General features: G+C 40.0%; 1 protein-coding gene across 1 annotated transcript in view; it reads right to left on the bottom strand.

Annotated features, from left to right (window-relative positions):
* Nucleotides 1–11,570: 11,570 nt before the first annotated feature.
* LOC110484475 (mucin-5B) overlaps nt 11,571–21,072 on the bottom strand; it is a 42,064-nt gene continuing 32,562 nt past the window's right edge. The window contains exons 36-47 of the mRNA XM_021555146.2: nt 20,793–20,862; nt 20,517–20,638; nt 20,122–20,153; nt 19,506–19,683; nt 18,796–18,900; nt 18,128–18,168; nt 17,442–17,564; nt 16,431–16,526; nt 15,036–15,164; nt 14,159–14,198; nt 13,354–13,477; nt 11,571–12,808 (exon numbers count right to left, since the gene is read on the bottom strand). Coding sequence (XP_021410821.2) covers nt 12,634–12,808; nt 13,354–13,477; nt 14,159–14,198; nt 15,036–15,164; nt 16,431–16,526; nt 17,442–17,564; nt 18,128–18,168; nt 18,796–18,900; nt 19,506–19,683; nt 20,122–20,153; nt 20,517–20,638; nt 20,793–20,862 — 1,235 coding nt within the window. The 3' untranslated portion in view covers nt 11,571–12,633. The remainder of the gene's footprint in view (nt 12,809–13,353; nt 13,478–14,158; nt 14,199–15,035; nt 15,165–16,430; nt 16,527–17,441; nt 17,565–18,127; nt 18,169–18,795; nt 18,901–19,505; nt 19,684–20,121; nt 20,154–20,516; nt 20,639–20,792; nt 20,863–21,072) is intronic.

Genomic DNA, 21,072 nt, shown 5'->3' with positions numbered 1-21,072 from the left:
ATGGGAGGTGTGGTTTCACAACTTAATTTTCCAGGATTTACATTTAATTGAAGTCAAAAGTGGAATGAAATAATTGCTCCCATGCTAATTTACATCAGAAACATTTCTTTTTTAACAGGCCAATATTTGCTCATAAGCTCAGTCAAAAAAATAAACTAAGAACTGAGGTGTAAAATAGTTGCAAAATGATCATGTACTTGAACAACTCAGGACATTGGGTGATGTACACAATACTTTGATATGCTCAGAGCTAAACCTTGCAGTGACTGCTGTAACTCTTGCCTCTGCAGAAACTCGCTCTTGGTGAGTTATCAAAAGAAGCTAAATTCTCTAAAGATTCTACAGAATCCTTAGTAACATCAGGAGGAAAAAATATTACTACAGCTAGTTTTAGCCTATTTCTTAGAAAGTGTACTGCACAGGAGCATTTCTGGTTTGTGAACAGGAGTCACAATTTAAGAAGGAGGAGATGGGTCCATTGTCATTGCAACTAAGTTTCTTCTTTAATTCTGGGTCATTTTTTCAGGAAACCAGTCCTTGTCTAGGAGAGCTGGGTTTGTCTCATTACTGCTTTGTTGTCATCTCCAGTGAACACACTCAAAGCCTTTGACATCCCTACTTTTTTGCAGTGCTGGCCCCTGTGATCTCCCATTGTGCTCTGAGCAACAGGCTGCAGGACTTCTCCAGACCCCTTGTAGATCTGCTGCTCCCCAGGTAGCTCCTGCCACTTACAGTGACATTGCAAATTTACCAAACCCATACATTTGTTCATCTTTGTTGTGGAACTCAATGGTATGCGACAAAAAAGACTCAGGGCCGAGCACGTATAAGAAGAATAAAGATTCCAGTCCTTTAAAACTGTTCAAAAGCACTGCTTTCAGAAATGTGGGGACTTTAAATTGTAGCTGCTTCCTTGTAATTAACTAGGCACAAAAGCTGAACCCATGGAAATTGTACAGTAAACACTACTGCTTACTGGCATATGGGAAAGAACAATGAGGGCTTAGACTCCCATGCTACAACCTAAGAGCAGCACAATATGTTGTATTTTGGGGTGATTGCATTGTACTGGCATGTGATTTAGGGAGAAATAGTTGCTTTTGCCAACACAAAAACAAATTTTCTCCTGCCATTATGTTAGGGCCCCTTTTCACCTCTCCTGTGCAGTGTTTGCTGAAGTCTGTCTGGCCAGTTAAGCAGGAGGTTGGCTGTGCTGCAGCAGACTTGTGGGAAGCAATTAAATGATTTATTACTTCTATTGAAAATGGGTTTTGGAAAGCAAACATTGTTCAGTGCAATATCACTGCTAGTGACACACAGCAGTTTGCTTCTCTAATGTTTTCCTTTAGGACCTCGTGAAACATGGCAGAATACCACTGGAGTAACACTTGATCCCACAGGATACGTAATCCTGAGAAGCAGATGTGACTGAGCCAGGATAAATGAGGTGCAGTCAACTTTTCTGCAGTATGAACAGCGAAGAGAGTCTGAATTTGCGACAGTGAATTTCAAACATGATTCATGAAACAGAGACAGTCTTACAAACCTCCACAAATCTCTGCCAGGCAGAGCAAAAAAATACAAGCTACTTTATTTAAATTCAGGCTTTGAGATTGTCACATTAATGGTGAAGAAAGAGTCACAGATTCAATCAGGGGACATTCAGCAACATTACTGTAATTATAACAGAGATTATAAAGCTATTGCTAAATGTCCAGTGTAGGAGCTAGTTTAGGACATGAACTATGTTAAGTGCTCTGTCTGGCAAAGGTCCTGGACATGCCACTACCATCATGATTTATGTCAAATCATGTACTGAAAGCAAGGGGACACAGTTTAATTTGGCTCTTTGGACAGAAATACACCAACGGTCAGGAACATGTTGTTCAAACAGGCAATATGGACTTCAATGTGCACTGAAAGTATCAAGGTGGCCTCTTGACTCATGCCACTAAAACTCATACATCTGCTTTATGCATGAAATTTTGTATGACTCTCCAAGTGAAAGACAGTTCTGAGATCACCAGATTCCCTTCTGGTATCTAGAAAGAATCATATCAGGTAATCCTTCATAAATTTATTGATCTCTGCCTTAGACCAAATAGGTTTTTTGCCTTTGTCATTCCCTAAAAAGAATTGTTACAGGGCCTTATACATTTGATGGCTTAAAAAATATGTCTTATTTCAGATTAAGGAATATAAAGCAAATAGCTCTGTAAAATCTGTTGATTGTTCCACCCTTCTTGTATTGACTTTCTGGATACAAATGGTATGTGCAGAAAAATATGCAAATCAACTCTTTACCTCTCAACTGAGAAAGCTGTCAGCATCAGAATCTATTTGGTTCTCTACAAACATTCAGGCACATAATAGAAGGACTATTGTTGTAAGTAGGAATTAGGAGCACTGTAATACAAAACACATGAAATAACAGGATTGGTATACAATCAAACAGATGTTGTACTTAAAAATCTAACACTTTGCTGTAAACAAAAGAATAACTTTCTCTTCCCACCATTTCTTTATTGTCTCACTAGAGTTCTGCTGACTCCAGTAAATTTTGTTCTTCCTTATATATATTTTATATAATATATATATAATATATATATTATATTTATATATTTTATATTATATGTATATTGGTCTAAGAAAAAGCAGTGTGACAACACCTGTGACAACAACACAGGACTTTCAAAGAGACTTAAAGGGTAACACAATCAGCAGTGCTTGATGAGAGATACTTTCTCACTATATGTATACATTATGCTAAAACTGAGATAAAGTTATTATGCTCAATAACTGATGATGTAAAAGTATTGACAGAATATCATAGCAATGTGAGGGCAATAGGCTGGTGCAAGCAGAAAGGGAAAAATGGTTATCAAAATACATTTAGGAAATCATAAATTCTACATACCGAAATAAAAGATTATTTAAGAACAGTAACATACCCATAACGATTATAAACAAATTCTCATAATGCTAAATAGTTTGATATTTAATGAAATGGAAGAATGGAAGACCATCACGTTATCCTCAGAACTGGCTTAAAAAAGATTTTTTTCCTATGTTTCCCTTAAGTCCAAAAATAATTTCCAGTAAATCAAGAAAATATTAACCTAGGATTGACATGTGGTCAAACTGTGATGCTTTTTTCTTAAAATGCAATCTTTGTGGATGCAGTTTAGTCTAACATGCTATTAAAATATGAGAAAGCATTTCAATGCTTTTAGGTGCAACATAGACTTTTGACTTTTAATTTGTTCTGTTAATAGCTTCGTTGCTTTAATTCTGATCTTTAGCTATTGTAAAGGAAAGATTAAGACCTACCAGAGTGAATAAACTGGCACTTTATAAAGTTTCATTTCTGGAATGCCTACTATGTTCCTGGTATTCTTCAAAAGCCAGAGCCCAAAAAATATTTTTAATATAGCAGCATAGCAATGTAGGTTAAAGACTTTTGAAAAAATCACTTTAGGAGTTTTTACACCTTGCCAATTTGTCATATTTAAAAGTACTGCAAAAATTTCAGACCCAGGTTATTTTCTGACATAGTATTATAAAACTATGCTCAAAGAAAATCAGGATTTATATAAAAAAGATGCCATGCTCAGTGTTTGTAGTGAGCCCTGTAGTAACACCATCACTGAAGGGGAAAGACAGACTTACAAAAGGGTTTCTGTTCCAGTGATGTAATTATGCACAAAAATTTATAACAGCAGAAATTACTATAACTTGCATTATTTTGTTAATATTTTGTGGCACAAAAGCCAGGGCTATGGCAAATAGGTTGAGACCAGCTGCAAGTTAAACAGCTAGAAAGTCAATCAGTGTGCCCTGGCAGGTTAGAGGCACAAGCCCAGAAAACAAGCAGGAGGGGTTTTTGGTAGTGGTGAAGGTACTGGAGTAGCTTTCTCTGCTGAAAAGGGGTTCAGAACACTGCCATGTTTTGCACTGTTTTTTGTATTTGTTAAAGAAAACAAAAACAAAAAAAACCCAAACAAAAAACCCCAAAGAAACTATTAGAGATTTTCAGTTCGGTGAAAGCAACTCTGTTGCATGTTCTGATAAAGAGTGTATCTCTGGAGAGGAGAACAACATGGAATCATACATTCATAGAGTGATTTGGGTTGGAAGGGACTTTCAGAGATCATCTAGTCCAATACAGGCCCCAATGCCTGTAGGAGCATCTTTCAGTACAGGTTACTTGAAGTGCTATCTCACCTGACTTTGAAACACTGCCAGTGATGGGGCATTCACAATCTCCTCAGGTAACTTGTTTCAGTGTCTCGCCACCACTATTTAAAAAAAAAAAAAAAAAAAGAAATCTTCTTTAGCTACAGCTTAAACCTAACCTCTTTCAATTTAAAACAGTTGTCCCTTTTCATGTCACTATAGTCCATGGTAAAAGGACTTTCTATGTCTTTCATATCAGCCTCCTTTATATATTGCAATGTTGCTGTAAGGTCTCCGTGGAGCCTTCTCCAGGCTGAACAAACTCACCTGTCAGCCTCTCTTCACAGGAGAGGTACTCCAGCCCTCTGGAACTAACAGGTCTGTGTCCTTCTTGCGCTGGGGACTCCAGGGCAGGGTGCAGCACTCCAGGTGGGCTCTCACCAGAGGGATAGAGCAGTGGGGAGAATCACCTCCCTCAGTCTGCTAGTCACACCTCTTCTAATGCAGCCCAGGATGCAAGTTGGCTGTCTGGCCTGCAAGCGCCCACTGCCAGCTCATTTCCAAGTTTACATCCCCCAGTATCCTTCAGTCCCTCTCTGCAGGGATAATTCACCACTAATTAACCACACAGATTGCACAGATACCAGGAATTGCCCAGTAATAATTGAAGTTATCCCTCTTCAGGGAGATGGCTCCTTTCCTGAGAGTAATTGCACAGATTTACCTGGGGGAAGGTTTGGGAGGGCAAATGCATAGAGAGAGGGTATAAAATACAGGAGCTGAGGCTGCAGCAGGAGTGCAGGCTGGGAGAGAAGGAGCAGGGGCTCCCTGCAGCTGAGAGCAGACCTGAAGCCAGATTTGAGAGGTGAAGGACAGCAGGAGGCTTCCCAGGGTCCCTGAAGACAGCTGGCAAATCAGAGGTGCTGGCAGGGGCTGCACTGGAGGACAGCTCCTACTCTTCATGAACAGAGCTCACAGGAGACTTATTTAATCAAACTTTTTAAAACAGATTCACCTCAGAGCTCTGCACTCCCTCTCAGGGTCATCACACTGCAGATTATTATTCTGCACTCTAGTAAATCCAATTGCAAGATTTCTGCGGGGGATTTTTTTTTTTTTTTTTTTTTTTTTTTTTTTTTTTTTTTTTTTGGGAGAGCCCTTTTTGCTTTAAAAGCATTCCACTTCACTGAACTGCCTGCCTAGGGATCGTGCCACACCACGTTTCTGTCACATCATAACACCACTTTCAATGTCTTCTTTTATCAAATGACAGGTTGGGATTTTCAGAGAAAGCAAAGGCTTTTCTCACTTTTTGATTCTGCTGGTGTTAATCACATATTCCACTCTGAGATGCTTATCCATCTCAGGGTTTCAGCTGTACTGCAGACTGGATACACAACTAATTTAGTTTTCTTTCAAAGAAAGCTGTGCAGATGAAGCAGGACCTGCTAGTCCAGAAAAAATTCATTAGCAACAAAGATAACATGTTTCAATGTTTGCTCCCTTATTTTGACTGCAGGAACAAGGAGAAACAGTTCTTAATTGCTACTAATCCCTTGCATGCATTATTAACAGACTATTTTGTTCAAATAGCCAAGCCTGCAGTGTTTTACAAGCTCATGTACAGAGTAATTAATCTTTGCTGATGATAATGAAAAACTTTGTTATTATTTTGTTAGAAGACTATCTCAGGTAAGGCAGCCCACCTTAGGAGAAAAATAAAAAGAAAAAATGTAGTTCAGTTTTAAAGCTGCAGTTAAAAGTTGTGCTTAGGAAAAAAAATCCTAAATTATCACATCTTTATAAAATAGTAAGTAGAAGAGGATCAGGCTCCAAGCTATTAGAAACCAGGGACTTCAAAGTGATAAAGAAGCATTGAAATGGAACTGTATATGGAATCCCACAGTATCTACAAGCAAGGATGATGTTACACAATATTGTACAACTGTTAATCAGATAAAATAACAACTAATTTTTTATAGAACAGACAATTTTATTATCAGAAGTGCTATGCCATCCCACAATATGCCCAGGCTGCAAAGAAGCTCCTTTCACTGAGTCATATTCTGCAGTGAAAAATCAACATCAAAAGCAAGCAACTTAATTCATTAGCTATTAATAAAAACATGTCAGGAAAGTTGAACACACTTGAGAGCATTGCACTGAAAGCAAAATATGAGACTACTGGGAAACATTTGTTTGCTTTTTTCAACTTGATTGGGGTTTATTTTTCAGATGTTTTTCAAGTCATTGGGCTTGAGGGAAAGGTGAATTAATAGGCATAGCTTCTCCATCTGGCAGAAGCCTTTGCATTGAATAATTATTCCATTAAGAAAGTGTAGATGTAGGATGACAACGTCTTTGAAACTGATTTTCCTTCTGTAATGGCTATCAGAGTCATTATTATGATTTACTGTGAACAGCACTATATAGGACACCAAAATGTCACCCAATCAACTACTTGCTTCTGGAAAGGCACAGAGCATCTCTAGGAGGATGTCCAGTCCAATTTATTTGGTGATGGAGAATAACAAACATCCACAGGAGCTACGGGAGCTATTCTGGTTCTCAGGAAACAGACACCGGACAACAGCTTCCCCATACAGACCAGCATTTCAGGCTATAAATATTCTTCAAAGGATTTTCCAAACTACCTATTTAGGAATAGTGTGGTGAATGATGGCACTTCCTAAAAATTTTCCTGGAGCAATAGTGAACAAAGATGGATTTATAGAATATATCACATACTCAGGAAATCTATTCCATACTTAACCCGAAGTCTGAAAAAACAGAAAACATCATCAAGAGGAAACAGAAAGTTCAAGTAGGCATGCTAGAACTAAATTGGGGTACTTGGGGATATTAAGTTTTGTGCACTGGTCCTTGAGAGAAATAGCCCTTGGGAAAGGCTAATTTCAGGCCATAAAGTAGCAGCTGGTATGGCTACAGTGCACTTTAGTAGCCTTTTGTTTATAGAACAATGTGCACTGCAGGTCAGATTAAACTCTGGTTTTAAGCCAGGTTTTTATGGCATTACAGAAAATACATCAGTCAATATAGAATAATGTTGAGATAGATTGAGAAGTGGAGTCAAGATGCTGTAAAGGAGTGGCAATGGACTTGCCTCAAAATTCTCTTTGAATAGCAGTTTAGGGAGAGATAGCAACATGAAACAAACCATTTCAGAGCTGGAACATGAAAGAGTTTATGCACTTCTTCAGAGACTTTCATACATTGAAGCTGAATATAACTTATAAATAAAACACATAGGGATGGCACTAACTTCACTGCTAATTTAGCCCAATTTTAAGCTCCCTTTGATTTGCTGGAGTCATGCTAAGGGACATTAATGTAGGTCAAAATACGACTTGTTCAGCATCAGGGTTGAAGAATGCGATCAGTTTCTAAGGACTACATTTAAAACACCAAAAAAAGAGTGAAGGGAAAATGTTAAAAGCAAGTGAGATTAAGCCCTTTACAAATAAACTATTATAAGCTATGAACCTGTTCTCAGCATTAGTCTTAGTAAAAATCAGGGTGAAAGAGATTTCCACTGAAAGTGCTGCTGGTTGAGATGTTCAAAGCAGGACACGGGGTTGACAGAATTTGTGGTGAATATCTGGTGCTTTCTATCACAAATATGTAATATTGGCATGTGGGATCAAATCCTTAAATTGCTTAGATTTAGATGAGGTAGGGTTGCACTTACCTCATACTAGGAAGTCAAAAGAAGGAGAGGTAGGAACATATCCAGAGGAGGGCTGGACTGGGGTAAGATGCATAGCAATTTTTACTAACTAAACAGAAAGTGTACAGTGCTTCAAGTTCTGATTTTTGCAGACTTATTTTAGCTAAATGGGATGAACCATTGCCTACCTATTCAGTCTTTCTTGATTTCTGGGCTGGATGCTCTGGAGAATCTGTAGTTAAATAATTTTATCTCCAACAAGAAGAATAGTTTAAAAACAGGCCTTTGGAGAAATATCTGTGACCAGAAGTGTGAATCCACAGTTACAGGAAGCCACTGGACAGATTGCATTTGAATTTTAAAAAATAATTAAAGCCAGGGAGTACAAATTAAACTGCTTTACAGACTACTGATGGAAATTGGGCCTTCACCTCTTTTAGAGAAAAGTAAAGTGCTTTAACAAATTGCAACGTTTCTGAGGCTTCACGATCAAACTGTGGCTTACTCCTGACAGAAGGCCAATTACTCAGGCAAACCTCCAATGAGGCTGCTTTCCTGAGAGAGGCATTTCGATTGTCAGAGGTTTAAGTGGCTGTGAGAATGGCCTTGTCCAAGGTAAACTGAGACTCTGTTGTTGCCCTAAAGATACCGAATAATCAGATCCTTTGAAGTGTAAAAACAAGAAAGATTTTCACAACTGATACTTTTGTCTTGGTGTGTCTGGAAAATTGTCACTGTTTTTCTCCAAAAGGATGTTTTGGATGCCAGGTAAGTAGCAAATACCATGTTGTATATCACTGCACGAAGGCTTTATGAATTTAAATGTAACAATCATATAAAAGAAATAATCCCATAAAAGAAACAAAGGCCTACCTTCGTCCTTATCTTAGATCAGAAGGGAAATATAAACAAGGCCAAGAACATATCTTTGAATACATGAATCTGAAGAAGCATCAAACACAGCTCTCAGACCACTCAATCCTTATTCTCCCCCTTACCTAAACGATGATCCATCGAATTTGCCAGATTCTTTTCTTTTCTGGTTCATTACTAATCAGATAATTTTCCTGAGTGATAGACAAATTTTTTCATGTTTATCTTGCAACTTTCCAATTGTTAAGCTGGTACACTGAAACAAAGTAGGTGCAGCATTCTTTTAAACAATCCCTTCTGTATCAGAGGGCATTTACAGTTCACAGTCTTTGTTCTCAGCTCGAGATTCTAGATATCAGAATAGATTGATATCGATAAAGCACACCATAGATAACACTACAAGGTTGGATTCCACAGCCAGGGGATCACTCAGAGGAGAACTAGGTCAAAGAATAGTGCCTCTCCCCAAATAAAAATTCAGAGTACAACCTCAATTTTCTTCTCCTTGCAAATGCCAATAACTGGTAACAAAAGCAAAAAAAAAAAAAACAACAACAAAAAAAAAACCAACAACAAAAAAAATCAGCTAAACTATATTAAAGTAGTGTTGTGAACTGACCTTTCCAAGCCCCAAACCAATAAGCAAGTCAGAGTTCATCTTATAACAGCAATCCAGACTCAGAGCACACCAGTAAAAATATAAAAAAAATATAAAGTGTCTTAGGAATTGTTCACCTGACATGAGGCAGTATCTCTGACAAATATTTATTTTAGCAATATGTGACAGTACTTCCTGGTGTGTTGACTAAGAACTGTTCAGTGAGTTGGGAGTACCATCCTTGCATGATAAGGAAAGAATGGCTACAGGCTGAAACCAGCTGAGCCCTGGCCCAGCTGGCTCAGCTGAGCACTGGTTCTCCTGGGGTTACCCCATCAAAGTTTATGCTGGTGCAAAGAATTCATGCAAAAGGAAGAAACAGTACTTGGAGTCATGCCACTGATTTTTCTTGAGTTCCACCAGGAAAATGTTTGACTTGCAGAGACCAGTCAGTAACCAGAAGAGATGGCCTTGGGCTACAGATGAAGGCTCAACCCTGCACACATGAGAAGCAGCCACACAGCAACAGCAGCAGGATCATGGTCAAATCAAGCTCTTTCAGGCAAAGTCACTTGTGTTTAACTTTGCCTGTTCTGGTGGGGAGCTTGTGGCTCAGACACAGATTTCTGCTGCAGTCCAGCTTGCTCTGTACAAGCTGCTGCATGGCAGAGGCACAGGCTCTAACCAAGAAGGGCCACCTTGTCAGCATCTTGATCAAACAGCCTCCAGACTGATTTTTGGTTTTGTGGGTAGGGAGATGTTTGACCCACTGACTTGAATATTGTGTGTAGTTTCAGACACCACAATATAAGATATTAAACTATTAGAGAGGGTCCAAAGGAGATCAACAAAGATGGTAAGGGCCTTGAGGGGAAGCTGTATGAGGAGGGGCTGAGGTCACTTGGTCTGTTCAGCTTGGAAAAGGGGACACTGAGTGGAGACCTCATTGCATTACAACCTCTTCATGAGGGGAAGAGGAAGGGTGGGCACTGAATTCCTCTCTGACCAGTGACAGAACCCAAGGGAATGATCTGAAGTTGTGTCAGGGGAGGTTTAGGTTGGATATTAGCAAAAGGTTCTTCACCCACAGGGTGGCTGAGCACTGAAACAGGATCCCCAGGGAAGTGGTCACAGCACAAGCCTGACAGAGTTCAAGAAGCACTTGGACAATGCTCTCAGGCCCATGGTGTGACTCCAGGGGATGGCCTGTGCAGGGCCAGGAGTTGGATTTGATGATCCTTGTGGGGCCCTTCTGACTCAGCATATACTGTGATTCTGTAATATTTACTGACTGTCTTTTTTTACTGACTGTCTTTTAGCTGAAGAAGCTGAAATTCTCATTAAAAAGGCTTTACCTTGCTGGCACCTAAGTAAGACTGCACCTCCAAACAGAGAAACAGAGTTCTCTTTAAAACCTGGCCATCAGGCCTCGAAGTAGTATCACATAGGCTAGTTAGATACTGGATTGAGTGAGTAAATGGAGTGCCAGGTGTAACTGGGAATGAAAAAGGAGCATGTGAGATTTCACATGAACAAAAGCATCCTGGAGATGGAAATATGCCTTTGGTTCAAGCATTTCACTTGCCTGAAAAGCAAAATGCATGCCACAAATGAGCAAGAAAGCATGCCTTTAAATCAATGTAATTCTCAGCTTCTGTGTAAAATCTCATCATCACTGAAACATACAGGAGAACAGAAATCTAAAGACAGCTGGTATGATTAGATTGTGGTTTATTCCTTTCTCCCACCTGAAGATAATGCAGAGATGTGAAAGGTTTCTGATCCTGTTCCTGCTAAGTAATCTTGCTGACAATTATTGATTTACAGGGTTGGTTGGCTGCTTGATTTGCATGAGTGTGTATATGACTACTTACAGAATCTACTTACTATTCTGATGACAAAAGCACTCAAGAATGACCTCTTCCCCCTCAGGGAAATGCAAGGAGGAAAGAAAGGGATTTTTTTTTTTTTTTTTTTTTTTTTGTGCTCTTCTTTGCATTGCAAAAGCATTTGTGTGCTTGATTTGTATCAATAAAAACAATGTTCTGAACTAATGTGAAATTCGTACATAAGCCTCAGTCAAGCAATTGTGCCTTCCAAGGGACCTGCATTGCACAGAGTTAAGTGAATTATTTGGAGGTTCCTTTAACTTATAATCAATCAATGTCAAGGATCCCCACAATTGTAAGATCAGTAACACCATGATGAAACAATACACATCAAAGAAACCTGACATCTGCTGAAAGAATTTATTATGAAAAATAAGCAAATTAAAGATTCCTTGGGGCTCAAGAGCTACAAAACTTCAAAAATGGAAAGTTTAAGTATAATGAATATCATATCTACTTGGTCAGTTCAAAAGCATTCCCTGCAAAACAATTCTCAAAATGCCTCCACAGCAGGCTGCAGGACACTAAGTCACTGTCTTCAGTTCTCTTTCAGGTCACAAAAGACAAATTGCTCAAATAACAGAATCATCTGCCTTCCTTGTGTACTCTCAAGGTATTGTTGGATCATCTTGATCCCTGTCCACCTGAAATACAATCACCAGTACCACTGGGCATGCTAGCTGGGAATCAATTATTTGTAACACAAATCATAGTCATGTAACCAGTAGTGAGACTGAACTAACACAAAGATCAGAGCTTGATGTTGGCAAATAATAAAAACCCCCAGTGAGATACAGACTCCCAGTAAAGGTGCAAATATATTCATTTTGTAGTGTATATGTAAAATCCATGTTTTTACACTCCTGATATAGTGCTCACTGTGAAGAAGGAAAAAAGCCACCTTGACTTCCTCCAGTGACTGAGTCACAGCCAAAGTAGATTTGAGACCACTGGGGAGAAGAAGATAAATGTGGCCCTGAGCCAAGTCCTGCCTCTGCCTGAACTGCAGCTGTGGAAGTGATTGTTGTTTCACTTCTAAGGGAAATTAAATACATGTGGTTATGGTTTAAAAATGTGCACTTTCTTCAGGCAGGACATTTGAAAGGCATCAGTTGTCTCTAGAGTGTCTTATAATAACCTTGGTTTATACATCAGTGTGAGATTAAAGACATCAGCCACTTTGCCCTGTTAGCAGCATCACTGAAACAGGAGAACAAGTCCTCTTTGAAATGCAGTTTATTCTACAAACATTTAGAGTAAAATCTTAGCTAATTTCCATAACTGCATATAATACCAGAAAGAAAAAGCGCCACTATAGTCATTTGAAGGTTACTCACAGCTGTTTTCTAAACTACTCACTGGCTAGGGAAGGATTAAAAGGGAGATGAAACGTTTCCTTTAGTTTATACTTATGTTATCCTGTTTAGGCATTTTGTTTCCACACATCCACATTCATCTACATACACATATGTGAACTGGACTGTTTTATGGTCTGAGCAAACCAGTTCCACCTTCACTTCGTGACTTCTTTTTTCATGGCAGCAAGTGCATTTGTGTTCCATTTCACTGGCCTCCAAAGAATACCTATAGAAATGAGATTTTTCATATCAGTCTGCTGCCTGTTGTCATCACAAACTCTTCTGTACTTGCTGCTCCAAATGCACGTACTACTAAGAAGCAAAATTTCCCATCTATTTTCCTGCTTATTCATAACACCCTTTCCTCAGGATTCTATTGGCTATGCAGGGCCAGATCCTTTGACACCAGTGGGGAAAATCCCAGTAACTTCAGTGGATTTTGGATTAGGCCCATTCTAGCAAAACACAAAGGAGCAGTTCATGCAGAGAACAAAAGGCAAGAAAGCCTCCTGGAGCTGTTCAAAAACCATACAAGGACGTGTTTAAGAGCAGCAATTTTGCTGATGTCTGTCCCAGGGGATCTATTTTCCTGACTAAGATAAGGCACTCTAACACAGTGAAGCCATTGCTATTGACTGCTCTTCTGCATGCCCAGTTTCCCAACTGGGTCCTTTAGAACAGCAGGAAGGGGACAAAAAGCTGCAGTCCACTGGTGACAAGAACCCAGGAAGACAGGCCACAGAGAAGGACAAAGAAAGGCTTCCTACTTACACAGAGTAGGTACTGCACATCCCTTCACAAAAGGGCACTGGGACAGGAGCAGCTGACTTGCAGTTGCCATGGACGATATACTGCTCCTTCACATTGCGTTTGCATTTGTGTGGTAGGTCAATACCTGGGCAAAAGAATACTTCTGTTAGGCTTCTTCAGATTGGGGAACAAATGTTTTGAAAGGTATCTGCTAGTAAACCAAGGACAATCCATCCTAGTGAAACTTCTCACAGTTCAAATGCAGAACCAAAACCACAAATGAGAGTGCAAAGAGGCATTAATTCAGCAAAATTATTCCCCACTGGTCAATGTATTTTTCCATTTGTGGACTAGCTTTAGCATGTAAAGATGCTGTTGAATCAAGACCTAAAGGAGACATTAAAGGTTTAGGTTTTTCTAAAATTGCTATAAATTACATTTGTGGCTCTATAACAACCTGGGATTTCTGAGTGGATGCTACAGAAAGAAAACATAAAACTATTTCTATGCAGATACATATTTCTATTCAGATGCAAGAAGACCAAGAATATTTTCTACAAGTTTTCTTATCAGGAGTATAGTTCAAGCTAACAGTATTTCAATTATTTAAAAACACAGAAAAGGAGATAAAAAATTGTAGTGTTCCCATTGGAAGAATGAGGCAGATTTTTAGTCTCGGCTGTGAGGTACAGAACAGTTCTGCTGCTGTAAAACTGTCTTTCAGTCTGTGGAATGTGCAGGTTCTCAGTGCATGCAGAAGTAGGGCTACAAGCAGGGAAGGACCAAAAAGTATTGGAATAGAGAAGCAGTGACTTAATGCACTTACATGTCTTACAACAGCCATCTGAAGACACCTCAACTGTTCCCTGTATTGAAAGTAACCAGAACAGTCAGTTCAGATGCATGTAGCACTAAGCAGAGTGTAGCAATGATGGCAGTCCCTCATCTCTAATCCACACAAAATCCTCATCAGATCTATTTGTGTACCAATTATATATAAAGCTGCTTAAAAACCCATACCAAAACAAATCATCCAGCAAGGAAGGAGAGAATTTTCTTAGAACTATATATCCTCTCACAAGCCAGGTAAGATGCCCTGTAATACATGCCTGATCTTATTTAGGTCCTATTGAACCCAGCATAAAAACCCCAGCCCCAGAGATTGACAGCTGCCCTGGAACTAAACAGCCTGGTCTGGGCAGAGCCCATGGCTGTCCCAGGCCCTGCTTTGATCTGCTGTGAAGTCCCAAAATGCTACTGAAAGTTACTGGAAACCACCAACAGCTGAAAGCCCAAGTATGAATATTATCCTTTGCTCATTCACATTCCACCTCCTCACTTAATGGTACACCACATATCAGAAGACACTTTGTTCATCAGTCCCCCAAGGATCTATGGTGTGTTACCACTTGTACAATTGCATTTTATGACACTGATGTTTCTCAAGTGGTGAAAATTCCTTCCTTGTTATTGCTCCAATACCCTTCTCTTTCAAGTTCCAATGCTTATCCCATAACCATGTAAATGGTGTGGGCTTGTTTGCAAATAGTTTTGTTTTTTTTCCATGGGACACAGGACTGGAAAAGCACATTTCCTTCAAACAAGGAAAGACCAAGAAATACTCATTCAAAAGAGCAAATATAACTCCCAGGCCAGGATCAGGGCTCATTACAGTAGTCTTTTTATGGCTGTAAAATACTTACTGGCACACAGTTTGCTTCTTCAAATGGTAGGCAGACCTTTATTATGCTAGTCAAGGAAAACTGGCCTGCTGATTCAGTGCATGTGTACTGAGTACAGTTGTCATATGGATCTTTATAACTCTTTCCAACCTGATAAAAACAGAAAAAAACCCCTAAATTTAAAAAACAAAAATCAAAAACAAAGACAAATAAACAAACACAACAACCCAAGCCAATGGAATATGGCAATAAAATTAGAAAACTGAAGCAGTAATAAAGTCAATGAACTGGCAGAGACTGGGTTGCTCATATCACTCTGAAAGGGCTGAGATGTCTGCAACTCACATCTACAAATTATGCACCAAGCTCGCCCACTACCAGTCTATGCAAAATCACTTCTGTGGCCTGCCAGGGGGAAAGAATGAAAGAATGCCAGAATGAGCATAAAGGTATTAGCAGAAATGCCAGAAGGTAGGTGTGCTAATGTTTGTAGGCTAAAATATACACGAAAGAAAAATCTTTCTTAGCATTTCAACAGCTTTCTTTTTTAATGGATGGAAAAAAGTGAAAAGGCATGAAAGATAAAAAAATGTCTGTGCAATAGAGATTAATGGATAACTGCAAAGCCTCCTCATGCAGAGATAAAAACCATATATTGGATTAGAAAAATCTAGCTTGTAAAATGAATTATCAAAGAATAAAAGGCTGAAATAGAAAATATGCAGAACACAAGAGTTTTCAGAGAAGCAATTGCATGTAAGACAAGCCACTGGTTGTAACAGCATCATTAACCATACACAGGAGTAGCAGGCTGTAATAAAACAAAAAAAAAGCTAGAATAATGGAATCATAGTATCATTGAGGGTGGGATCATCAAGCCCATCCTTTAGAGGCTCAGCACATGCCTACACAATGCCACATTCACAAGAAATGATGTATTAGCTGAGTGTGTTACCAAGTCACACAACAATACAGCAGCTCTGTCACTTGATTTCTGCCTCAGCAAATTCAGAACCAGTGGCAGCACAGCTAAATCAGCTTGCTCACACTGTATCCCTGTATCTTCAGGGCAAGATAATGAAACTTGTGTGTTTGATGTGAAGCCAGCACATGTATCTTTGCAAGAGCAGTATTACACCATGTCACCATCCCTTCCAAATTCTTTCTTGCTATCTCATGTCATGAGAAGTGGAGGTAACATGATTTCCATTCCTGCCAGAGAATGTCCACATGGTAGTGCCTATGAAATGCACACAGCAGGGAACAGCTGTATGAACATCTACATTCACTTTGGAAACATAGACATTTTTACATCTCCTTGAGGTCCTCCCAGCCTTGAAATGTATGAAACTGGCTAAAAAATGCTGAGGTCTTTTTGATAGTTCAGCCTTGTGTGCAGAGCAAGAGAGTGCTTACCTCAATGGTGACATTGCCAAATGGAAAATTTGCCACACATGCCACTTGCTGGCACTGGCTGCAGCACTGGCCCTTCTCTTCCACATAGCGAAAACCCTGGGGGAATAAAGTTTCCATTTATCCATGTTAATCTGTGTCTTGTTGCTGAAACAGTTTTGGATCAAAGCTACATTGAAGATGGCAGAGTGAAATGAGCCAGCCTTCTGGTTTCAATTTTGTTGTCTTTTGAAATCTGTTGGAACCACATTAAGCCTGACAATCAAAGCTGGTAACATTTCTGCCTTACTGAATAATGACTTCTGGGTACTTCAGTTGCCATGAAGACCCTGTCATTGACTATTCTTCTCTTCAGACTAACACACAAAAGAGGTCAAATAAATTAATTTAGCACATGATTACTTGCACAATATGCCACCACTGCTTGGTCTGATATCATTATCTATAAGAACTATTGCTGTCAGTCACATGAAGATTTTCTCCCCTGTGTTTTAGGTATGCATTGGTCTTCTGCTGGCTGTGGGTGGCTTCAGGAAGAAGTGTAATGAAAGGTTTTGTCTATTTTTAACATTGGTGATGCATCTGTCCTTATCTGGGCATGAATGGAAAAGCAACCACACTACTTATATTCAGTAACAGATTGAACAACTTGAGTGCTAATTCTCTCAAGTACTGAGAAGTAACTGAGTATTCCCCATCCACAAATGAAAATGTCTGGAAACATACAAACCACTGTGCAGTTTCCTCACAATCTTCATTCATGAGCTGACAATGGACAATATGAACAGAATGGCACAAACATTTTGTCAGGTGAACAGGTTTGCAATCATTTCCCCTCGGGGCGCCTTTCCAAGGGTGACCTCTTAAATTTGCTGGAGCAAAAATAACCAACGCCCTAACAAGGACTTTACAAAACAATTAATACAAGAGTCTACCCTGCTGTGTTGCACAGATAAAGCAGTTACACTGTCCCTGTTTCAACCCAACAGCCACTGAGGCCAAGGAGGTGCTGACCTGCTGACAGGTGGTTTGGCATTGCACAGGAAGGCACTGGATACGATTGGTCTGTGTCATGGGATCCTGCTCATCCATGCACACACAGTTCTCACAAGAGCTTTTAGGCACCATTGCTCCTGGCTGGAAATATAGGGGAGAAAGGAAACCATGACAAGAATTCAGAGGGTTCTGGTATAAACATTCCTCTGGCCTATCAAAAAAGTAATGCTTACGAGGTTTGTTTTTGGAAGAATTTTTTGAAATTAATACACATCCAGATCTCTAAAACTTCACCACTGGTATCACAAAATGAACACAAGGTTGACACTCCCAAGTACATTAATGATGTTAAATGAGTTCTCATAAATTCCAAGCATCTATTTTTGGTCAGTTTCACCAAGCAATAATCTTACAACATTCAGTGAGATTTAAAATTTGTGTTCAATCAAAATTCTGACCCGTTGACTCTGAAGCATAGGCAAGATCTCTTTTAGTAAGCAAGTTATCGGTATCTAGCATTACCTATTGAGTAACCTATCCCAGAATCACAGATTGCTTGGTGTTGGGAGGGAAACTAATGGCAGGGAAGAATTACGAGCCATTCCAATCTTGCTTTTTGTATGAGTGTTGAAAACAAGGACTTCAAATAATTCTGACTCGGGCAACATTAACTCGTAGGAAGAAGCGTCTGGAAGAAGACCTACCTTAAATTCAACTCCTTCAGAAACACACACACCTTTTGGTACTGTAAGGAGAAAAAATGAAAAGGTTGTGGTAGGAATTATGCAGTTTCTGTACTCATATCTGGATTGTGAGTGATTTAGAGAAGTCAAAGAGTAGAGCTGAACTTAATAGCTCATACAAGAGGGGGGAAAAAGCAACCAGTACATGGTGCTATTTGGTATTCAGAAGCCCACATGTAGCATCTGCTTAGATGTTATGCATCAAGTGGGGATAATTCTATACCCTGGTATTTTCCATAAGGTAAAATCTATTTGCCTTATGGGTTTTTTACCCATACTTGAAATTACTTGACCTTTTCTTTATTGCTAACCACTGTGCTGGTAACAAAGCTAACAGGCTTATGTGTGTGAATCTGGAAATATAATTTGGCAGCAGAGCTTCTGGATGGGTTCAATTTAATCATTCAGTACGTGGTCAATAGCTTACACTCCCTGAATACTGAATACAGAGAACCTGAACCAGTTATGCTAACTCAAAGAAAAAAAAAAAAAAAAGAAGAAGAAAGAAAAAAATAACCCAATTGTAAAGGCTGAGAGGGAAGGGAAGAGGCTTCTGCAAGTTAACTCATTTAGAAAAATCAAACACTTCAAAGAATAGGTAAAACATCTTAAGGAAACAAGGTACTTACTACAGGAGAAGACAGGGCAACAACCATCCTCAGACATAGCAACCACTGGCTGGAAACCTAAGTCACATACTGTTTTGTTGATAATGCAGGTTTTTATATCACATTCTGCAATAGACAGCAGAGACAAAGTAAGCCACAGCATCCCATCCAGCAGTGTTACTTGCAGACAGAGCTTGAAAAAAACCATCCTATTACCATTGCCAGGATTCTCTGTCCTGTGTCTTGGTATAAATAGTGGGAATGGCCAGGTTTAGGAGCAGGCTACTCCTGTGCTGTGGTGGGCATTTGGGACTGGGAGGGTGCAAATGCAAAGCTGAGGGCAAACATAGGTCAGGAGCCTCCACAGGAAGCCTTAGGGAAGCCTGGAAGATGAACACAACCTCTCTTACTGGGTGAATTTCCATGGAAGGATCACCCTCTCATCTCAGAAGGACAAGAGTCAAAGGATCCTGTAGGGCACCTGCTGGTCCCAATGATCCACAGGAGATTTTCCAGTGTAAATATCTGTCAGGTCATGGCACTAATTTAGAGTACAAGCTGGACCAGAGGAGTTTTTTTATTGCTAGCAAGGCTTCTGGCATGTAGATGGAAGAAATTACCATTCCAGTGTGCTTATTTGAATCTGCTACCGGCGGAGCACCACATCTCACTTTAGGATTACTGATGAAGGCAAATGTTGTCATCTTATGGCAAGTGAAGGATCTACTCACCACAGACTGTCTCTGTGCAGCAGGGGTCTTCCAGACGTGGTTTTATTTTGCTTACAAAGCCTTCTTTTGTGCAGTTGATAGGTGGAGATTTAGCACAAGGGCGGGGGAAGCAAGAGATGTTCAAGGTCGCTTCATCACAAGTACAGTATTGGCAGTCATGTTCCCAAGCGTCTCTAGGCTTTAAAAACAAGAGGGATCACAATTCAGAGAGCAAAACCTGGAAGCATTGTATCAATGAATCCTGCTGCAAGCCAGTGTAGGAGTGAGTTGACCTAATTTATTGTGTAGGAAAATTGCAATTCAAATCCCAGAGGGAGAAGAAGGGAAGAGTAAGAAAAATGCCATTATTTGCCACCTTTCTTTGCAGGTTTATGTGTTTCCAGCAGGAAAACCTGATAGTTCTACTAGGAAACTGATTCCCACAAACTGCTCTTTCTGTTTCTGTACTTCAAGTGATTAAACAAGTTCTGGAGTTAATAAAATCTTCTGATTTTCTCCACAGTGTCATTGCAGCTCATTTAAGCTTAGAATTAAAAGAAACAACTTATGTAGCCATTTTTGCAGAAGGCCACAGAACACAGATAAATTATAAAGCCAGTATTTTCCTTTCTCTTACCTGTTTCACTGACCCATCTTGTGCAGTGCAACCTATAAAATGAATTAGATGTTACTTTTAAAGTAACTCCATCGGGGAAAACAACAGAAGCAAAAAAACAGGAACAGAAGGAAGGTATTGAAATCTGAGAAACATCCACTAAGGGAAAGAGAAATTCAGAGTGCAAAGTCACAGTCACATCTTAAACATGCTATTCTTTGTTCTTTCGAAAGTTGCTTCTTTTGCATATAAGAGCAGGCAGAAACTCTCCGTCTGGAATGCTTCCAGCTTCACCAGAAAGGGTCAGTAACAAGGTGTTCCCCCTTTCCTCTGTACCCAAAATAACCCCCTTAATATGCACTTCTAGCCAGGCTCTTACCCCCTCTTCCCACAGCACCATTTATACCATTTCTTACCACAGACAGACACACAAATGCCATCATGATCATTCAGCAGAATTTTTCCATCAGGACAGTAGCATCCTTCAACAAACACTGATGTGCTATTTTGGGAAGGAAGGGTATCCATAACGACTCCTCTGCACAATCAGAACATAAATGAGAATGAACAAGAGGCAAAAACGTAGCCCAGGGCAATCAAGATACCTAAATCCCAAGGGAATGTGAACTTCAAATTTCCCCGGTAATCTTCACATTATGGGTTTGAACAACGCCTTAGAGGAAATGACCCACCTCCTGAAGCAAGTGTTTCTTTTTGCTTCCCCGCATGGCTTGTACACCTGATCCCGAGGACAGCTGGCCTCTGTGGAGCATGGCAACACACAAGTTAAAAAGCCCAGACCCAGGTGCACCCTCCGCTGCAGGGACACGAAGGGACAAAGCGCCCAGCTTCCGCAGCAACCTCGCACAGCCCGACCGGGGGCCCTGCCAGCTCAGCAAGCGGGGCCATGGGGCCAGCAGGGCACAAGCGACAGGACCGGCTGCTCGCCCCGGTTCGGGGGAGGCCCGAGCC

The sequence above is a fragment of the Lonchura striata genome, chromosome 6, assembly GCF_046129695.1.
Source record: "Lonchura striata isolate bLonStr1 chromosome 6, bLonStr1.mat, whole genome shotgun sequence".
In the NCBI taxonomy this organism is placed as follows: Eukaryota; Metazoa; Chordata; class Aves; order Passeriformes; family Estrildidae; genus Lonchura; species Lonchura striata.
The sequence above is the reverse complement of the archived record's forward strand: the minus strand, read 5'-3'. Positions and strand labels throughout refer to the sequence as shown.